Source organism: Acanthaster planci, linkage group LG09 (assembly GCF_054643075.1).
Source record: "Acanthaster planci isolate LZ-2023a linkage group LG09, COTS_SCS, whole genome shotgun sequence".
Lineage (NCBI taxonomy): Eukaryota > Metazoa > Echinodermata > Asteroidea > Valvatida > Acanthasteridae > Acanthaster > Acanthaster planci.
Window position 1 is genome coordinate 16,571,330 of NC_141785.1, and position 20,194 is coordinate 16,591,523.

Genomic DNA, 20,194 nt, shown 5'->3' on the forward strand with positions numbered 1-20,194 from the left:
CGTTCGAGCGCGAGAACAAGAAACCCGTGTAAAGAACAGGCCGCTCGAACTCGACCGTAGAGTTTATGTGATGATTTTAGTCTGGTTTCCTGTCGTAATGATAATTATGCGTCTTATGGTCCCAAAGCAACTGAAAAAAAGTCTCCTGTGGGTTTGCGGCAAGGCAAAACAGTGCATGGGGCCTTGTGGGGTACCGGAACAATGAGAAGTACCCCACAAGGCCAGTTTTTACCTTGTGGGGTACCAAAATTGGTACCCCACAAGAATTTTACGAAACTGATATTTGGAAATAACTCAAAAAGTGGAAACTCTTAATGGGTAAAAATCCGTCGCAAATTTAAGTGTTTTATATAAGGGACATACGGTCGAAATTTCAACCCAGGAAAGTGAATTTGGTTTGGAGTGATTTGAAATTTTTTGCGTGTTGTGTGGGAGTTTTGTTGTACACGAGAACAAAGGAAATACCCCACAAGCATAGCTGTGTAAGGATGGGTGTATAAGCGCACAACCTCGCACCCAATCGCACACTTGCAAAACCACTGAGTGCCGGGAAGCAGACACCCCGAGGGGAATGGAGCAGCCGAGTTTGTCGATGCTCTGCTAGAATGGTACAATAGCACTGTGTAAATTTACTTTGGGAAGTACGGAAGTATCTAACACCGAAACAATGGTATGGAAATCGCTCAGTCACTTTACCCAAGCTGAATCGACAGGAATGTACAGGCTTGTCTGGATTACTATCGGACAGAAGAAATTACGGTTGTTTACAGAGGAAATTTCAAGTTTATGAATTTTCTTGGTATTAATTTTGCAGGCATGTGCATCGACCTGTAAGCCTACTCTATAAATCCTTGGAGGAACGAAAGGAACATTGCGGCTCAAGAGAGTATGAGATCAGCGATGTATATTGCGATTTCAGTCCTTGATGGACTCATTTCTCTGACAAGAATTCATTTCATCTGCTCGACGGTTGGAACAAAATTGCCGAGCATCATAAAGTCTGGCTCGTATTCGCCAAGTTAGAAAGAAGAAATGTGTTGGGTCCGTGACGGGGCCGGCCCCGTGTGGCACAGTGTCGCCCGATATTGAGCTGCTTGCTTCACCGACCAAAGTCACTCCGTATAGTAATATCCGGCGGGAGACATTTTGATGTATGGACGGCGAAAAACATTAAATCACGGGAGACAAATTCATGACAGGCGAAGGTATGGACTTTATCACCCGCAGGCTTTTTAATTGGAGGAGCCTTTATGCGCATCCCTCTTTTTTGTCGGCTTATGGAAGCGGTGCGTCTTAATTGAGCAGGGATTCATGCGGACTGGCTCTTCGCGTTATCATTCCCCGAATTTCCAGTTCCATATGACCTTTTTTTTTAATTTTTGCGCTGACCTGGGAAGATGTTCCAGTCCGTCTAGAACATTTTTTCCCTCGCACTTACTTTCACCAATTCTTCTCCAGTTCATCTTGCTCGAGTTCAACATTTCGCAGGTGGTGTTTGCAAATCTTTTTTTACTTGGATCACAGTGGTACTCATACCGACTCCCATCTCTGATTTTCAAGGCTGTTGCCGCGGCGCCTTCGTTTTCTTCCTTTGACACTTAAGGTTGCAATTCCTTTGCGAATTCTCAGATTTGATCCCCTGTCGTTACATTTCTGTACCACCCCACTTATGGAAGGGGGGGCAACAGAGCTATGCCCCCCCATGGAGAAAAACATTTTTAAAAGAAATTTTTACGGGATTATTTCCCTTCCCTTCCTTTCAACAGGGTGTACAGAGTACCAAAATGTCGCATCACTCCTCTGAAATGCTATGAAAGATTTTACCTAAAGAAGTTTGCAAATGTTTCCATCAGAAAGAAAAACAAAGAAAAAATCTGACCTCAAAAAAATTTGGTGGTAGGTCTGCCTTCAGTCGTTCCCCTTTTTCCTTTCCCTTTATCCTATAATTTCTCCCTTTCTTGCAATCATTCTTTCCTACACCCGGCCATCAGTCGTATTTTGTACCAACTGGATAGGCCAATATTTATGGCGATAATGAAAAAACTACCCATCGCACTTCAACCACAAAGAAAACGAAATATTAACAGTACGTGAACAAAACTGACATTTTAAGTAGTCTGTGCATTGACTCAACGGTTCGGAATGGAGACAGACGCGGTAAATATAATTACCAGCATTTTACTTGGCCCTTCCGAAACACGGAGAAACACAGAAAAGGTACAACGACCCTTTATGGTGACTCAAGGAACGTGTCAGAAACGCCCCAAATGATACACAGCAGCTGGACTAATTAAATTAGACAAACATCTTTCCGGAAAAAGGCTTCCATCAAAATCACACCATTACTCAAAGCTGCGCCACTCGGTTTAATTTTATACGGTTAATTTTTGTGTTCTTCATTGCCAGGCCAGCCGGTTACAAAAGAGCAAAAATGAAAACAGAGTGATTTTTTTTCTATGTGTTATTCTCGTTCGTTCCTTTCTGAATACGTTACCTAGGGCGAATCGAGGAATTTTTCCGGCGGGGGGTCAGGTCAGAGATTTTTTTAATATCTCATTTTGCGGACTACATTCTCCTATTTGTAACACTTACCTTGTACACAAAAGAAGAACCTGCATTATTGAGTTATTTGAATGATCATCCCTCTCCCCCCTTTTACTGTTATTAGGTCTCAGAGAGATAGATTGTGACTCCCACACACCACCCCTCGGATCCGCGCCTAGTTACTTACTGTACCAGCAATAGAGAGCCGCAAAACACTACAATTGCGTCAACCCTTCCGCAAAAAAAAAAATAGAAAACCGCAAAGTACATGTATGTTACTTTGACGTGATACTCCTTTCGCCTCGGTCAAACTTTTCCACCTGTCACAAAATTACCAGCAAAGTAACGGTCGAATTTCTCCAGCTTAGTAATGATTCTCATATCAACTCGACTCCATAGAATCTACGGTTGACGTCAGCCGCGTTGCCCTCCGAGTTGTCAAGCGGTTTTCTAAGGAGTCACGTCGTAGATACTTGACTTGAAGAAATTACATCTTGTCTCTTTAAAGAGGTTCACGCCTCAGAATACACAAAATATCTATGACTCATATTCATGTAGTATATTACAAGAATAAAATGTCTGATTCAGTGGTGTGGAGGAAACTTGACACTAGGTTTGCATTTAAACATGGAGTCCAGATTTCTGGTCATTACTCTGGGAAGCAATGTGGAAAAGTTGCAAGCGATAGCACTCTTCTAGCGGCGCCAGCACCTACACACCACTTAGTGTGCTGTTATTGTGCGGTACTGGATAAATCTCGAAATCGTACGCCGACAGGTCTCGAGCGATGGCACGCATACTCGCTGATGTCTCATATTGGTGCAAATCACCAGAGTAGCGCCCCGAGGAAAACGATTTGCTGCAGACGTTTTAGTCATTACCGCTGCCATCTCTCAAAGACTCTATGGACGAGTCGGCCATGTTAAACTGAAAGCGAGTCTAACTATTCTTTTAAGGAATTCGAGAGAAGAAATAAAAGCAATGAAATGAATTTTCATGACAAATATGTATCCCTATCTACTCTGTTAAACCTCAGTGTTGGAAGACAGGTTTTGAAAAATATTGAAACAAAGGCTTGGAACGCACGCCATCCATAAAATAGTCTGGTTTTCATCCCACTGGAACGGTTTACATTATTCATAAAACAGATGCAAGGAACCTGAAAAAAAAAGTCTTAGTGGAAAAAGATACATTGTTTTGCACTAAAAGATTATGTAAATTAAAACGGCAAGAATTCTTTTCAGAAAATGCAAATTATTAAGGGGTAAAACGGTAACCAGGGCGACAGTAATAGCGGCGTGGAAAAATTGACCTGTAAACAACTGAGCAAAGCTCGCGGTCGATATGGGTTGCAGATTGTGAAATTAACAGCTAAAGCTTGCCAACCCTTCTGGCATTTTGATCTCGACTTACTTTGTGCTTAGGTGACAAAAATACCTTTTTAACAGAGATCTATCGCTTGCTTCCGTAGGAATTCGAGAAGGTGATATTTAAATTTAGTATTTCAGGGGTGGATCCAGGAATTTTTCCAGTGGGGGTCAAGCCGGTGATTTTTTTAATGTCTCATTTTGCGGACAAGCGGAAACGATGATGAAACATTACACGGTGCACATTGTTTAAAATGGTATTGACGCACTCATTTTTGTTGTTTTATTATATTAGTGAATAAGCCCAATATCACCTGCTGCGATGCCTGCTATCTACGTGAGATGAGATTTGGGTTCAACGGGCAATCAGAATTGTTCCTTTAAAGTGTGTTGTCTAGGATTGTGCAGTTTACTTGGTGGATTGAAATTTTGAGTGGGACTTTCTGTCATTACTGTCAGAAATGTTAAAACTAAAAATTAAACTTGAAATGAAATTTTAAAGATGGCAAATGCGAGACGTTTGTCTCACCAAGATAGCGAAATAGCACGGTCAATACTTCGGTCAAAGTGATTCTTTTGTGTCAGCTTTGAATTGTCTGGGGTCAAGGCGCAAGCATTGATCTCCATCTCCATGTAAAGTTCCCCTAAGGACTAAGATTATTAGTCTGGTAGGTACATTGGTAGATGTGACACGAGACGCGTCACGTAAATTGAATGTATTTAATTAGCGGCTGCGCGTTTTTGTGGCGTTGCCCCACACCAATTGCAAGTTGCGTTGTGGTCTTCGCTTACGTTTGAATACCTTCACCCTGCCTACAGGCCACGGCTTGGAAGGAATTGTCTTGCCTCGATCGCCTAGCCATCAGGACGTGACCTGTTCAGATCTTATCCAGGGAAACCTCAATGCTCCATTCTGGCTGCAGGCTAATGTAATCGATCAGCTTGTAATACCATAAAGCGACCAAATAATGTACGCAAGTGACCGCCCTTTTATAGAGCTTGAATACGGAATACCAAATTACTACGCTATGTGGCCTGCACGCCACAGACGAGTTGATTGTTTACCATTCCGTCACCTGAGCTCTTGCCTTGCCTTGCCCGGGGTCACCTCATCGGGGAAGGAGCCTGATGATTCTTTTCATGTGCCAACTCCCCGAGTGTAGCTTTGGACTTTTACATGCAGGAAAAAAGAAAACAAGCCGCCGGCTACAGAATCATCAGTCCGGTGCTCAGTAAAGGGAATTTCGTTCCTCTCTCCCTGATGACACCGTGTATCCGATCTCTGAGATACGTCTTAGATTACTAAGGCTGTACTCTGCTGACAAATCTCACGTGATTAGCTTTTGATGGCCATCCGGTGTTAGAAATTATGCCCTCGCGCAAATATACACTTTTGATTTTCAGCTTTCCTTCACACGGACCGTATGTTATAGCAATAACGATTGGGGTTGTTAGTAATCAGAAATGAGGGTATGGAAAATCCGTTTATTATACCTCGGTTTTGTATTGCTAAGGGCAAAAACCATCGCAATTGGCCTTTGTGTCACAAAGGTATAACTAGGCCTATTAAGTTAAGCAACGCCCCCTGGATGGAATTAAAACAAGCACTCAAACTATTTTTGCACAAGTTTATACAACAGTGCGAATAGTTTAAAGACTAAATGCCAAAGTTTTCTGAAGAACACTGACGAGAGGTTAAACACTCCCAAAAAAGCAGCGAACCCAGCTGAGGGGGGCAAACTTTCCCCCCAGCGACATGTTGTCTTTCTGATGAAAGGGTCACACATGCACTCTTAGAAGCGGTATAGTAGCACCTTAATCATTGGAGAGGGGATGATTTTATTACGAATGACACAAATTTGGACAACCGTTGCAGGAAAAGATCTTCATTTCCTCCTTCCTCCCCCCCCCCAGACTCAACACCTTGATACGCCCTGCTCCTTAACAATAAAGCAGACTTCACATATAGATACCGTGATGGGACGTGTCCTGTTTGAACAGGTATTGGTTTGGTTCACTTAATGTAACATGTGTTAAAGGTAGGTCGGCGAATAACGAATGTGTGTTGCAGTCCGGGCAATAAATAATGCGTTATGCGCGGTCGATTACGTCTGACTTAGTTCGGCTGCATCTGTGCCTTGTTCACGCATGCTACATCGAGGTTTTCTCATGAATTAGGGATCGATGGAGTTTGCCCTTAAACGTTTTGTCTCTATCTAATAAAGCCTTGGTGTTTTTATTTGGTGTTCTGCGCAGTAAAGCACTATATAAGAGCACTTGCAAATGCCGTCCACTTATTTTTAATCCTAAAAATTTCATATTTATTATTCCAAGGCTTTTGAAAAAATATATGTGGCTATATATAATTTTATATATGCTCCGTTTATTTTAGCGCGTAGCGCATTAATTAAACGGAACAAAGGCATGAAACTACTTGGCTGTTGACAGTCCATCTTTAAATACACATTTCTCGCCCATCTACGCACAAAGATGACTGCTTGCGTATGGACACTTGAAAATTAACCCCGCGGCACTGCCACTTTAATACCGTCGATCGCTTCGTTTCACCCGTCTTGATTTTGTACAAACACGGCACAAATCTATTCCCTACTCCCTCGGCGGGCCGTGCCGCTCTGTGTTAGAATGTCTCGAAGTAGCGGGTGTGCGTTGGGATTGCAACGAGCGCGCTTTTCAATTTAGCAAATTAAAATGTCGGACCCCATGCCTCTGTAGGGGATTTCGTCAGATGTCAGGGCGCTTTTGTGGGGGTCTCCGATGTTGTTTTTAAATGGCAACCGAATCCACCCGGTAAACAGGGGCCTTTTTGGCGGTCGACGCGAGCTGAGTTTATCGGGAACAAGCACCAAGAAGGTGGTGGGTGACGGGTGTTTGCTTCTTATTAGAGGTCCAGGTTGGAAAGAGGCTTATTTCTGACGAATTTAGTTGATGTCTTTGATGATTGCAAGAGAGAATAAACCGTTATTGGTCTACCTATACAATACAATAAGGGAAAAAAAAGATTTTCAAAGGTTCCGCCTTACGGCGATCGATATTTGTAATAAAAAGCTCCTTTTATCCAGGGCGGAATGACCTTTCTAAACAGGGCGTAAGTTAAAATTTGGGTCAATGTTGGGGTTTGGTTTAAACAAACTAACACTGCCCCAACCAATATTTCATGGCAGACAAGTGAGGCGCACACAGTGGGAAGAAGGGGCATGAATATTGGGGCTCTATCAGACCAGACTTGTGGTGTTTGTCCAAAACCAGGATATTTCCAAAGCAATGCTATTCTTGGCAGCCGCCACTCCAAGCAAGAATTATTTCCGGGCCACGCAGGTGATCACAAGTATTGTTAGCAAAGTGTCTCAACTACAACAGAATAAATTATGTACTACAACATACAACTTTCAGCAGAACGGTGAATTGTGGTTACCAAACTGTCAAAAGTTTCCCTGAAATAGGTTCCTATCTATAGGAACGGAAACCCAGTATGTCTTTGAATTAAGCAGACATGAAATGTAGTGAATTATTTCGAAGATTGAAGCAAGGGCCAAGCCGGGTCTGCTGTCTGGACCCCTGCATCCAAGGTGTCGTCCCCGCCCCTGACACTGCCTCCAGAGTTCTTTCACCTTGGAGAGAGCTTCAGGTGCTGATCTTGTGCTTCTCAGATCTTGTGAATTCATCGCCGTCCAGCGCCATATGCCCTCTTTTGTCAATATGCCGCCGTCACTCGCTACATTATTGTAACATCCATTATGTGGCGACGCAGCTGCGAGCAAAACTGCTGTGAAAGACGGTGAATTATGGATGCACCGACTGTCTTCCTGGCTCCATCAATATTTCATCCGCGGTATTCGGTAGCAAGTTCTGGGTCTTTAAGTACCCAACTTATCTGGATCAAAACTGGATTAAGTAAAATTTTTGCAGGGGGACAGAAACTGAAAAGTACAACCTCTTACAAAACGGATTTGATTTTTTTTTGCTTGGGCCCGGCAAATGGCCGAATGTTTTGTGAGAGCGTGCAAGTATTAATTCGGAGTATGCACACGACTGTGGCCGGTCGGGAGCAATGTTGCCACTTGGCGCCGGTAATAATTCCGCCGTCTTTTCGCAAATAACACTGACATACCCCCCTTCTCGTTGGCAGATGAATTACGGTAGCAAATAAGTGCCATCAGCTTTTTTGTACAATTGTGAGTACATTACAACTGGTTTTTAATACGTGCATGTATCGTGCAAGGTTGGTGAAGTTGCGCTTATTCTGTGTGAAGTTCAAATCCTCCCAAGTTTTCCTCCTAATTGTTACACATTTCACCAGAACTTTTATTTTATTCATCTTTAAAGTAAACAATTTCTTCAGATTTGTTCTGGGTTCTTTCCATTTGGGTTTGTCCTTTGGAAAACTAAATTTTCCTCTTTCTATAAAAAATAATCTTCAGATTTCTTAGCTATATAATGTCATTTACACTTTTCAGGAATCCACAGTTTTAGTACAAAAAGGTAAAAAAAAGCAGTGAACTTAGAGGGACCATGGCAACAAGAATCTTCAGTATCGTCAGACGATGAATAATTTAAGCATAAAGAAAACATCTGTACTTTGCGTATACAAGACGAAGAAAGTGCAAGCCTCAATAGAAATAATTCACAAACTGCATTAATTGGTTTCATTATTAATGTTGCAGCCGGTCACTTCGATAATCTGAAGGAATTCAAAGCACCACACGCCTGTGAGTGCCATTGTTCACTTGTAGAGACCTAGGATGCAACACAGTCTGCAAGATTTGACAGATTGATGAGACGGGACGAGTAATACATGTTGAAATATGAACACAATAGTTAATCTGCCCCAAGTTAATTGGAAATTTCTGAACATGTTTGCACGTTCTTTCCCTGATGAGAGTAGCTGACCAGTTGTCAAACTGATCGCCCACACTCGTACGTCATCGGTAACTTTGCCAAGTTTGCCTCTTTAGAAATGTCTGTCTTCTTCTCTGGGTTGATTTCCAGATATGTTTTAATTATCAACAAAGACTATCAAAAGCGAGACAACGTGGAAGGGTCGGCGACAGCGAAGTTGAAAGGTGTGGCTTATACAAACATCACGGATGCCTGGGACCTTCAAGTAGACGACCCAACGCCCTACAATCGAATTTGGGATCTTGCAGATTATGTAATACCTCCACAGGTTAGAAAAGAAAGGTTTTCCTGACTTGACACCTTTCCCTTTTTCTCTTTACTGTTTGTGCGTGTTCTAAAGTTCCGTTTTCGTCCTTTATCTTTTTTTCTAGTCTGCATGATTCAGTGTTCTGGTGGTTCTGGTCCCTTCCTTTTTCACGTTTCTTAAATCATACGTATGCCTCTCCCACACCCGTGCATCTTTCGACCAATACCCTATTTCGCTTCCATCAATCAGTCCGTCTGTTTGTCTTTTATCGACGCTCTTTATTGTCTGTGGTTTCATTGAATGTGTACATGACTTTTCATTAACTCTATAATTGGGTTAAATGCCCCGGTCTAAGTATGAGTTTTAAACACCTTAGGGAGTTAGGGTTAATCAGCATAACACAATTTAGTCGAGTCCTTTTCCGATCCCTTTGAGGTTTCTAAAAGTAATACAGCACAAGGTGGTACAGCAGTATTACGCCCGTAAGACCTAAAACAAGCCAAGTGTACGTTTTGACAATGTAGAGGAATTTGAATATTTTGGAGACAGCACAAGGTGGTACAGCAGTATTACGCCCGTAAGACCTAAAACAAGCCAAGTGTACATTTTGACAATGTAGAGGAATTTGAATATTTTGGAGACAGTATCAGCACATTCAAGCGCAAAATGTACGGATACAGACCACTTATTTCGTTACTCTGCGCACAAGCATAACAATCCTAACTCAACTACTCGAGTTGAATCTTTTTCTTTCAAGCAGAACCTATTTTATTCACTTACATGCTCCATTAACTACATTTCTCTCCACCATCATGGTAGAACTGTTATTTTTCCCACAACAGCTTGCCATAATTACGACATAGGATACTGATAGCCAGTGACATTGCAACCGAACCGTGGGGGATATAGTTCAAAAGATCGATTAGGCTAGTCCAACCGTCGATCGTTCGAGTGACGCTGGCCGAACTATGGTAAACCTCAATAAGCCTTTGCGAGTTAAATTTGAATAAAATCTGGTACACTGAGTTGTCTGATTACACATAAACATAGCAATTTGAATCCCCCAGACTAAAGACACTCTTGCTATACCTAGTGGGTGCGTTCGAGCGAATGATTAACACAAAATTACTCCTGAGCACGCGAAAGGCTGGAGTACGACACGATGGTCAACGAGAGTAAACGCTCACAATAACAGGGGAGTATGCTCCCATACCCGGCTGTAATGCGCACACATCCTACTGTGTTAACAGGAGTAACCGCAAGAACGAGTTTAAAGAACTCAGTGTACCAGATTTTATTCAAATTGAATAAAGGCTTATTGGCACTTATTGGCATTCCAACTTGACCTAAGCTGAAACTGTCCAAGTATTTACAAGGGGCTCGATGTGGAAGATATGTATTCATTCTTTACTGCTTCAGCGCTTTGTCTGAGGACAAAACTCTATTCATTCAAATTAGTTAGCAAATATACCGGTACAGTGATGATATTATGTGGTCTTGCTTACTACCGTACCAACTTGGGACTCAGAAAAGGACTAAATTGGAGTTAAACTGCAAAACTGCAGCTTTTACAGCGTGTGTTTTGTCTGGAGGAGTGGCCAGATTCACCGTGGAGGGAGATGTGGCGCCAATTCACCTTTTCTGATCTTGATAGAATATCCCATTGAGCACTTTCACCTTCTATTTTTGATTACTTAAGCACTTAAACTACCTTATTATGTTTCTCTTGAAGAAGATATCGTGTGTTTTACACAGGTGACACTCCTCTCAATCCCTCGTCATTTTTCATACCTTTTTACACCCTTTTGATTTCTGCCTTCAACCCACACAATTTACCCGTCGGTCCTTCAAGTAAGTCCCTCTTTAACTATTTCACGTTTGAATGGATGTGATTTTTTTCAACCACTAACAGTACAGTCCGAAAGCCAGTTTGCATCGAATAACAACATGCAAAAGTCGTCATCTTCATGACATTGCTATTTATAACGGGTGTAATTTGGTGTATGATTTATATTCACTAGTGCCCTGAACATGTTCAAGCACATTTGCATGCAGTGTGGTAATAACTGGTAAATTTAGGTGTGGTAATTACATTTGCACAGACTGCAAGAAAAATGTCCATTCACTTTGTCTAATCTGAACCATTGATATTGACCAGTGCCATGCGCCAATGATTGTAGTAAGTATACTGTATGAGTGATTTTGTTGCATGTTTGACATTGCTGTTTATACCACGGGCGACAATCAAATGTTGCATGGAGTTCAGGTGAATGGCTAGAGAGTGTTAATTTTGGATGCATGTCGTGTTTAACTAGTGACTAGTTGTTTGCGAATTAAAAGATCAAACAGCTAATGGTGATTCGTGAAGGACGAACCAGGATTAGTGGAGGGCGCTAGTACATGTACCTTTATGAGAAGTGGGAAAATCGGAAGGCACGCAGTTAAACATTGACAGCAAGACACATACTAGATACCCCCTCTAAATCTATCCCCAGTTGCGCAGGGAGTAAAGATGTATTCCCTAATTTCTCACCTCTTGAACAAAATCTCTCAACATGTTCAGTGCTTATATTTAAACAATGGAAACGATACAAAGAAATATCCAGTTACATGTAGAAGGTTTCGTTTTTAACATCGACCTCTAGCAATCCTAAAGTTCAAAGACCTTTGTAGGGAAGGAAAATTCAAATGAACTGAAAGTCGAGAACCATACATAAGGTAATTTGTTGTTTTTGGCCTGCAAAACACCAAACTGTTCATTCGACTGACCTAGTTAACTTGAATCATTTCAAAAGACCGGTTTCCCCTGCCGTGCACTTGCTTAACATCATTTGAAATGACGTGTGATCCCTCATATTGAATTAAAATAAGTACTTGGGATGAAAATCATTCCCACCAAAAAGTACTGTCATAAGTGTATCCAGCTTAGCTACACTAAGAGTAGACCGACAATGAGCGCAGCTGATAAGCGCTTTGGTCCCAAGAACCATTAATTAATTAAGGGAAGGACTGCTCCGTGATAAAGTCGTCTGCGTGAGTCATTCGGGCGGGAAATTGCTGAAATTCATACCGCACTCAGACCTTGGACTTCGAGGAAGAATGCACTCGTCAAATAAAAAGGCTTACCGTTTTGCGGGTTTCAAATCAAAGGATTTGGCTGTAAACCAGAGCCGAGTTTAAACAAAATCCGGCTATCGGGTGTGATATTACCTTTTTATACATTTTTGATGCTTTGGAATGGAAACCTGCTCAGGTATTGAAATCAATAGTTCGGTTGAATAAAAATCGTTAGCTGACGGGACTCGAAGGTTCATGCTCAACTTATGAAACGTATTTTGTAGATACCTTTTGCAACTGTATCCATTTCTGTAGTCTACCATTTACGAGTTACGCTATGCAGCAAACGACAAGTTATTCTAATAAGCCAGTTGCGAGTTAAATTTGAATTAAATCTGATACACTGAGTTATCTGAGTACACGTGAACATAACAACTTGAATTCTCCATACTAAAACCACTGTTGCTATACCTTATGATTCGGGGCAAGCTTTTGCTTAGTTACATAAGAGACGCCATGCAACAATACACTGTTCTCAATGGATAAGAACGGCACAAAGGAACCAGTCCATTCCAGAGATGGTGGTCGCTATGCAAAAGCTTGCCCCGAATCACGAGGTAAAGCAACAGTGTCTTTAGTCTGGGGAATTCAAATTGTTACGTTTCTGTGCAATCGGATAACACAGTGTACCAGATTTTATTCAAATTTAACTCGCAAGTGGCTTATTAGAAACTGTTGAATTTATAATAAACTATTCAAGACAAAAATGCAAAGATGCTACAATATCACCATGGTATTATTTTTTAATTCTATGCGGGTGTTATTATAATGTTTTATTAAAACAGAAGAAAAAAGAAATGATTACATCACGTTCCAAAATGTTGTACCAACAAATGACACAGTGTAAGTTTTCAAAAAATCCTCAACTTTATTTATTTGTTGTCTCTGAAATCCACGGGGATGTGTGCATTCCTCTGTGCTTATTTTGCTATGGACTGAATCATTTGTCCTCTACTATTATCCAACAATACGCTTTCACAATTCGGTTGAGTGCTCAGAACTCCAGCAGGAATGGAACCGGGGGAAATTACGACGTGGTCTTGAATGCGGTTTCTGCCTTGTGCAAAATCAGTAAAGATACCTTAAAGCCATTAGCCCTACTTTTCGAAATGTGGTATCTAATTCTGAATTCCTCAGACCAAATGCACTGTTTTGGGGGCAAGTCTTCATCGTGTCACGAAGGAACGAACGGAGATGTCGATTTAATCGATATATGACCTAATATGACCTTTTTTTTCGATTTCAATTTTGTTTTCACTATTTTGCCCACAACATTGTACTTCAGCATTTGACATGCTTCCCTAAGCAAAACATCATTAAGTTCTAAATTGCATTAATAACGCCAAGGGCAGGCACCTCGATAACTCCATTTCCCCTTTCTTACGAATACACACACCATTCCTGCCCGTTGAACAAGAACAAATGGTACCAAGCTGGAATGCCATAAAAGTGGGTCAAGTGAGGTTTTTGTCTTCACGGAGGGACGGTTACTTTTGTTACATTCTCAGCCGCGCCTGTGCACGCCCCTTTCCTAAGTGGAAAACACATTAAACAAGAGGCCGTAAATGATACAAAAGGATGGGAATTATTGCTGAATAAGTTTGGCTTATTAACCACTCCTTTCATTTTAAATACTGATTTCATGTAAAAGTTTCTTCGTCAAAGAATCGTGTGAAGCTTTCCTCATCTCAAAAACGTTTTCTTCAAAGTCCACATGCCTGTACCTTCGTGAAAACGGTGATAATGTTTATCAAAGTCAGTAATCTGCTGATATGGAAAGGGGCTTTGATGTCGTTGTTCAGTGTCTCTCGCGTAAGGAGATGCCTGAATCACGTGACACAACACGAACTCTTCACAAATGTTTGTCTCAAATAATGTTAAATCGTCGGCATCGGTGTCTCATGCCCTTGACACCGGCTATGATTTGGGTTGTTAGAACGTATAGAATCAATTCTACGCTCCTGACCTCTTTCAGTCACACACATTCGTATAGAGTGAGGTTTTCCTTGATTAAAAAACCGAAATTGATGAGGGGATTAAGCTCCCCTCATATTCAAACCGCTAACAAAAATGTGATAGGCTAATCCGAAGCGGTCGGCTCGACTGGCTCTGTTAGAAGCGGCCTACCTTTCCTTATTCTTTTTGGCACTTCAAAAGTGCACTTCGGGAACTGTAAATAAACTCTTCATTCCCTTAGTCAAACAAGCATATTGTTGGAGTGTCCCTTTTTCCCGCTTTCAGCCGCCCTGTTTGCATTTCAAGCGGACCCTCGAATCAAACACCACAGGAAATTAATATTCATCCGCGGCGTAGAACTACACAACCCAGCAGCGCTCTCGCACCATATCCAGTTACCGCGGCGTGCGCCAGCAGCCAGCTCGAAATAAGACACTCTATGGCCGTGACATGCTTATTAGATAAGATTTCGGTGTCAGGAGTCTTGCGATAAAATTGCTCCCAAATAACGTTGCCTTTTTATAAATGAGGTATCTCAGACAGCAAAAGGCATTTGGCCTCGTTGGTATTAAGAAAAATAACAATAAGGGATAAAAGTTCAGGCTGTGCGCTGGGGTTAAGGGGTTTTAGTGTAAACGGGCAATCGCTCGAAGTTGGTAGAAGCTGTGTACAGTAGTAAACATCGTTGAATATGCAAAAAAGTATTAATTGCACCACACCGGTTGCGGTATTGGGGTGCACAAGAGATATCGTGGGCACCATCAAACGGATTGATATCCTTTCACTATACCGGAGACTTACGATTCCTCTGTGTCTCGACTACATGGCCAAACCGAACCATTTCAATCAAGCGACAGAGAAAACACCATCAGCTCAACATCAGATCTTGTGAAATGATGAGCTCTTTATCAATACATGACGAAATGACAATGCAAAGACATACTACACAGCCCGATCTGCCTTTGGCAGCTGCACTTCTAGGTTTGATGCAAGTTGACCCGCCTAAACACTTCCCGTGTTTGATGACAATTCAAAACGCGAAGGTAATGTTTCTTACATGGTGCTTCATTTCGTGACACGGAAAACGGAAGCGAGTCCGCCATGATAAATTCGTCTTGAAGTGCGGGACTCGGGTCACTGCTATCGAAACATCGATGTTTCACCAGAAATAAAACACTCCTCTGTTTGACCACTACCGGGCCCGACCATCTGTATCAACAGATTTCTGCTTTACGGCAAAAGGGGAAACCGCGTCTGTTTAGAGTGTTTGACTGAAGAAGGCGTCAGTAATAGGTCCTACCGACGCCTGGTACCGTAATGGCAGGATATGAAAACGATTGGGGCTTTGTATACGATTTAGGATAAAAGCAAATTGTATTAAGAAAAACTTACTTCTCTTATTATATTAACAAATTGACCCTTGAGGGCATGGCCCCTGATGTCTCCACCCACCTTTATCAAGAGTGTCTAAAATGGACATTTCGAACCTCACTGATTTAATCAAATGATATGAAATCAACAGCCAGCTCTAGTGAGCGAACTTTTACCCCCTAAGTAAGTCATCTCCGGCTGTCGTGTCTATGGACAGTTTCAAGGACTTCAGAAGACAGTTTTTCTGCTCGTTTGTAAAACACACAATTTGCACGGTCTCCTCGACATTGAAAAGCGAGGCTTATTTTGTTGCAAAGGAATGCACACCAGAATGCATGCCGGAAAACCTGCATGTGTGCATGGTGTTTGTCGTAATAGACATGTAAAGACATTTTGGACAGGTGGACTGGCACATCATTCATAACGTTTGCGACACTTTGTCAGGTGGGTTTTATTGACCTAGAAGGAAATTCAATACTAGGCACAACTCATTGCTAGTGTAAACATTTGTCTTGCAACGTTGCTTAAAGGGGTCCAAACGAGGAGCATTTCTCAGACGAACTCAAGTTTTTGCACATTTCATTTTCAGTGTATGGAGACCTAAACATTTTGAGGTTACGTAATGAAAAGGGCACTTTTTAAACAATTTTCCACCACCTTTCCGCACAACCGAGGTGTTCTTGTTCTGATATCATTCACAGAACACGCTCTTCAGTTCGTAGACTGTCTGTTCAAATTACGAATCTATATTTGCCAATCGAAAATTCTCCTTTTAAAAGGTTGCTCTTTGGCTTATTGCCGTGCAGATACATAATAAAAATCACCAAAGAGAAGAAATCCACTGCAGCGAAGTATTAAAAATTTCAGCAGTTTTTTTTGTGTGCACAAAAATGACATCACAGTTTTGCTGATGAATATATGGGAATACTGATAAACATAAAAGCTACAAAGGCACCAAAATAACATTTAAAATAGCAAAACAAGAAATCTAAAATAAGGCTAATTCGATCAAAAATATGCGGGAAAAATTCCATTGCATGGCCCATTTAAACTGCCTGATTAGTTTGACATGCCATGTTCTGAAATTAAATTACTACTTGCAAAAATAAGAGCAATGATCGTGGCAGCAGAAGAGGTGAGGAAAGTCGGTGCAGCATCCTTTCATCTACGATGCTTTAATTTTGGCCAAACGGTTTCCTATTTGGCTTTGATGCGTCCATTTTATCGATACCAAGTTACTATTCTTGCTCTAATTTAAATTGTGTGGTCTGCTGCGTGCACGCTGTTATTGTTTTTGGTAATGGCCTCCCTTCCACACGCGTGCATGCATTTAACATGTCTTATCTCCGGTTCATTTGTCTCTTCCTTTTTTCAGCAGCAAACGAACGCTTTTTTCGTCATGACAAACATGGTGATAACGCCAAAACAAACCCGTGGGATTTGTCCAGAGGTAAGGAGAAGACTAGTGTGATTCATATTTTTTGATGTCATACAATTGGTTCATTTTTTGTCTTTCTATATTCAGAGTCCCTTTGCTACTCTTCGGGCTCTACGGATAAAAAGAAAGTACCAAAAACCAGGTTGCTCAGTGTCAAACTGTTTATATGAATTCAACTGTTTTGTAAATGTAAGGTTTTTCCCGATCAGTGTTTGTGCCATCCATGACCTACAGTTTATCATTATTATAATTATTAATTTCTGACATTTTCAAGTGTTGCGGTAAAGACGTGCACCTTATATCCTGAATCACTTCAGGATAAAAAGAGTAATGTTTAAGATAAGTACCTAAAAAAATGATTAAAAAATACAGAAAGTTTTATTACATTTATCGTTCACAGCAGAGGTTACTTTGTCGACAAGGCAACTTTTCTTATACTCATGCTGTTCATGTTTACGGAACTCTGTATTTCACGAACGTAAATTCAGTCACATAATAGCCAAATGTAAGTGTCTATGTCCCTTAACACTGTCTCTTAAGCGTGAATGCGTAGCTTTATTTGGAAACAGAAGAAAGGTGTCTATTCATCTTTGATATTGATAATAGTCATTTTTGAAATTGCATTACCGACCCCTTCCTACAGAAAAATCGATCTCCTTTCCACCCCCACTAAAAAAATTTTCCTCTTACTTTCTTTACACCTGACAAGACTCCTGTCATCATCTTGGTCAGGTTCTGCGTGGTAAATTCCATTTCCCCAACTTGTCAGAGAGCTTGTCAAACCACATGTCATTCCACTGAAGATTTTTGACAACTACTTGCAATAAAGATATCAACCTCTAACATCATTACATGGCCTTTACAGCTCCAATACCCTGCACTTACAAAGACAGAAGAGGGAACAATTCACCTCTACGATTGCGTTATTTTAAAAATAATGAAGTTTTATATGTGCAGTCGTACGACTAATTTCATTAATACTGAATGTTTTATTCACCTATTCTGTCACCTAACGAAAGGTATCTCCCCATGACACCCATGAACATTCAGTGTTTGTATGATATCCGTGAAGTGGCATGATAGATGAACTGAAGGTTTTGAGAATTCTGCATTGTCACTGCGTGCATAATTTATTTCTGGAAGAATACAGATGAGCTTTGAATACTTTACTTCACACATGTCAAAAACGTAAAAAAGTATCAAGCCTTTTGGTTAGATTAGAAGTATAATAGCTCTTGAGCAAATTCTAACTGATATCCATCCCATCGGCATATCTAAGACCAATCCCTTGCCCATCGGTTAACCCTTGCCTGTCGGTTAGCTTATGGCGGCAGTAAGATCTTCTTCACGAGCCTCAGGACTCGCTTGCGTCTTCACAAGGCAGGTCACGCGAATTTTTTTACTATCTTCTGTGTCAACTATTGCGTATGACTTTCCAACAAGCCCAGGTCAGTTTTTATGTATTTTCCTCATTTCTTCACCACGCTCTGAAATCTCCCGGGTCAGAATGACCCAGAGTTGGGTCCCATTCGGCGTGACCCTTTTCCAAGTGAAAAAATGAACCCCTTGTGGGTCACATTTGACCCTTTCTGGGTCATAATTTGACCTGGAAAGGGTCATGCCGAATGGGGCCCAATTCTGGGTCAATCTGACCCGGGAGTTTTTAGAGTGCACGCTATATTGTGAAGAGTCTGGCTGCAGATCGTCGTTGGTCCTCCCTGGGGCAATAGCTTGGTGTGTCGAACCACGAACTGCAAATTAATAAACCTATAACTTGGGTACCGTTGGGGAAATGCGATTCCATACAATGATGTGAAACCATAAAAAAGGGGGAAATGATTTGGTTTAATCGCAAATCACGTTTAGCCTGGAGGTCTTATGTTGTGAGCGACGTTGGGAATGGGTGTAAAAAGCCCTCAAAAATATGGAGAAAAATCTCATTTTGGAACAAAAATAGACAAAGACAACATTCGCAAACAGGAAGCCTTTGGTAGTTTTTCATTTTTGCAAAGTTCACGAAGTGTAAATTGTCAGGCATCGAAAACGTATAAATACTTTTCATGTGAAATTCTTAAAACGGCAACATTCTTCACTTCAAAATGACTGAACCATAAAAGACAAAAACGATGCATTGGTCTGTAATCACAAACAAATGAACAACACGTGGAGGACCTTTAAAGAAGCTAATCTTAGTCCTAAATATTGTTGTACTCGTCAATTACTTTACATTACCCGTCATCCAAGTGCCACTTGCAAACAAACAAATGTCATACAGTCACACTTTCAAACTGCGTCGGCCTATTCAAACATGTAACCTCTTTTCGTTATCCAAAATGTACCTGAAATATTTTGATTTCAATTATCGGACAACCGTCTGTCCCAGAAAAAAATTACAAGTCGCAACTTCCAAAGTAAAAATTTCCAGACACGGTAGCGCTCTTTTCAGCCAGCCAATTCACAGTGGACTGTTTTATTCTTCGAAAAAAATTGTACAAGTACCAATTTGAAAAGCCCTGACTTTGCAAATTGCTGGCATCCCACACCGGATACGCCATCAATTACCAGCAACCATTATGCTAGCTCGGACGGATAGTGTGTTATTGAGACCAGCCACGATTTCACTGCTATTTAAAATGAACTCCTTAACCGCGGGTGACAGGCTGATTTCGGCCGTAGGAAATGCACACCCCACGCTGAATAATTGTCCCTACAAATCCTTTCGCTAAAATCGGAAGACCTACCTCCTTTTTTTCTTTTTTAATTTCAAGCGCGTGTGTAGATAAAATGTTTCATTCGCTTGACCCGTATAAAACACACCATCACATTCTATTAATTTGAAATGATATCATAGAATACCCACTAAATTCGAAAAGAATTGAAAGGCAGGAGACAAAGGGCGTCTCAGGAAAGACTGCTATGTGAAAACTGATGGACACCGTAGGACTTTTAATGCAGAAAATGTTTTGGTCTTTTGTATTGTACTTAGACCTCAGGAATCACATTCATAGACATATTCACTCATGACTTCAAATAAAAATGGATTCGTTCGAGACAGGGGTCCCTGGAAACAAATTCAAACAGCATAGAAAACAAGGTTCTCAAGGTTAGAGAAACAATCGAAGTAAACTCAACTGCCGTTTGTACAGCAGTACTTTCCGACAGCATGGGGGGAAACATGAGGCGTAAGCCGTGCCAATGACAGATTTACTTAATGCAACGTCACGCGGCTTGTTAGCA

General features: G+C 41.2%; 1 protein-coding gene across 4 annotated transcripts in view; it reads left to right on the top strand.

Moving 5' to 3' along the window:
* The window catches only part of LOC110988842 (P2X purinoceptor 4-like), a 62,920-nt gene that overhangs the window by 19,999 nt on the left and 22,727 nt on the right, over window positions 1–20,194 (top strand). For 2 of the 4 annotated variants that reach the window (XM_022252742.2, XM_022252739.2), the window contains exons 2-3: window positions 8,919–9,096; window positions 16,895–16,969. In XM_022252742.2, coding sequence (XP_022108434.1) covers window positions 8,919–9,096; window positions 16,895–16,969 — 253 coding nt within the window. The other 2 variants (XM_022252741.2, XM_022252743.2) reach the window with 2 other exon arrangements.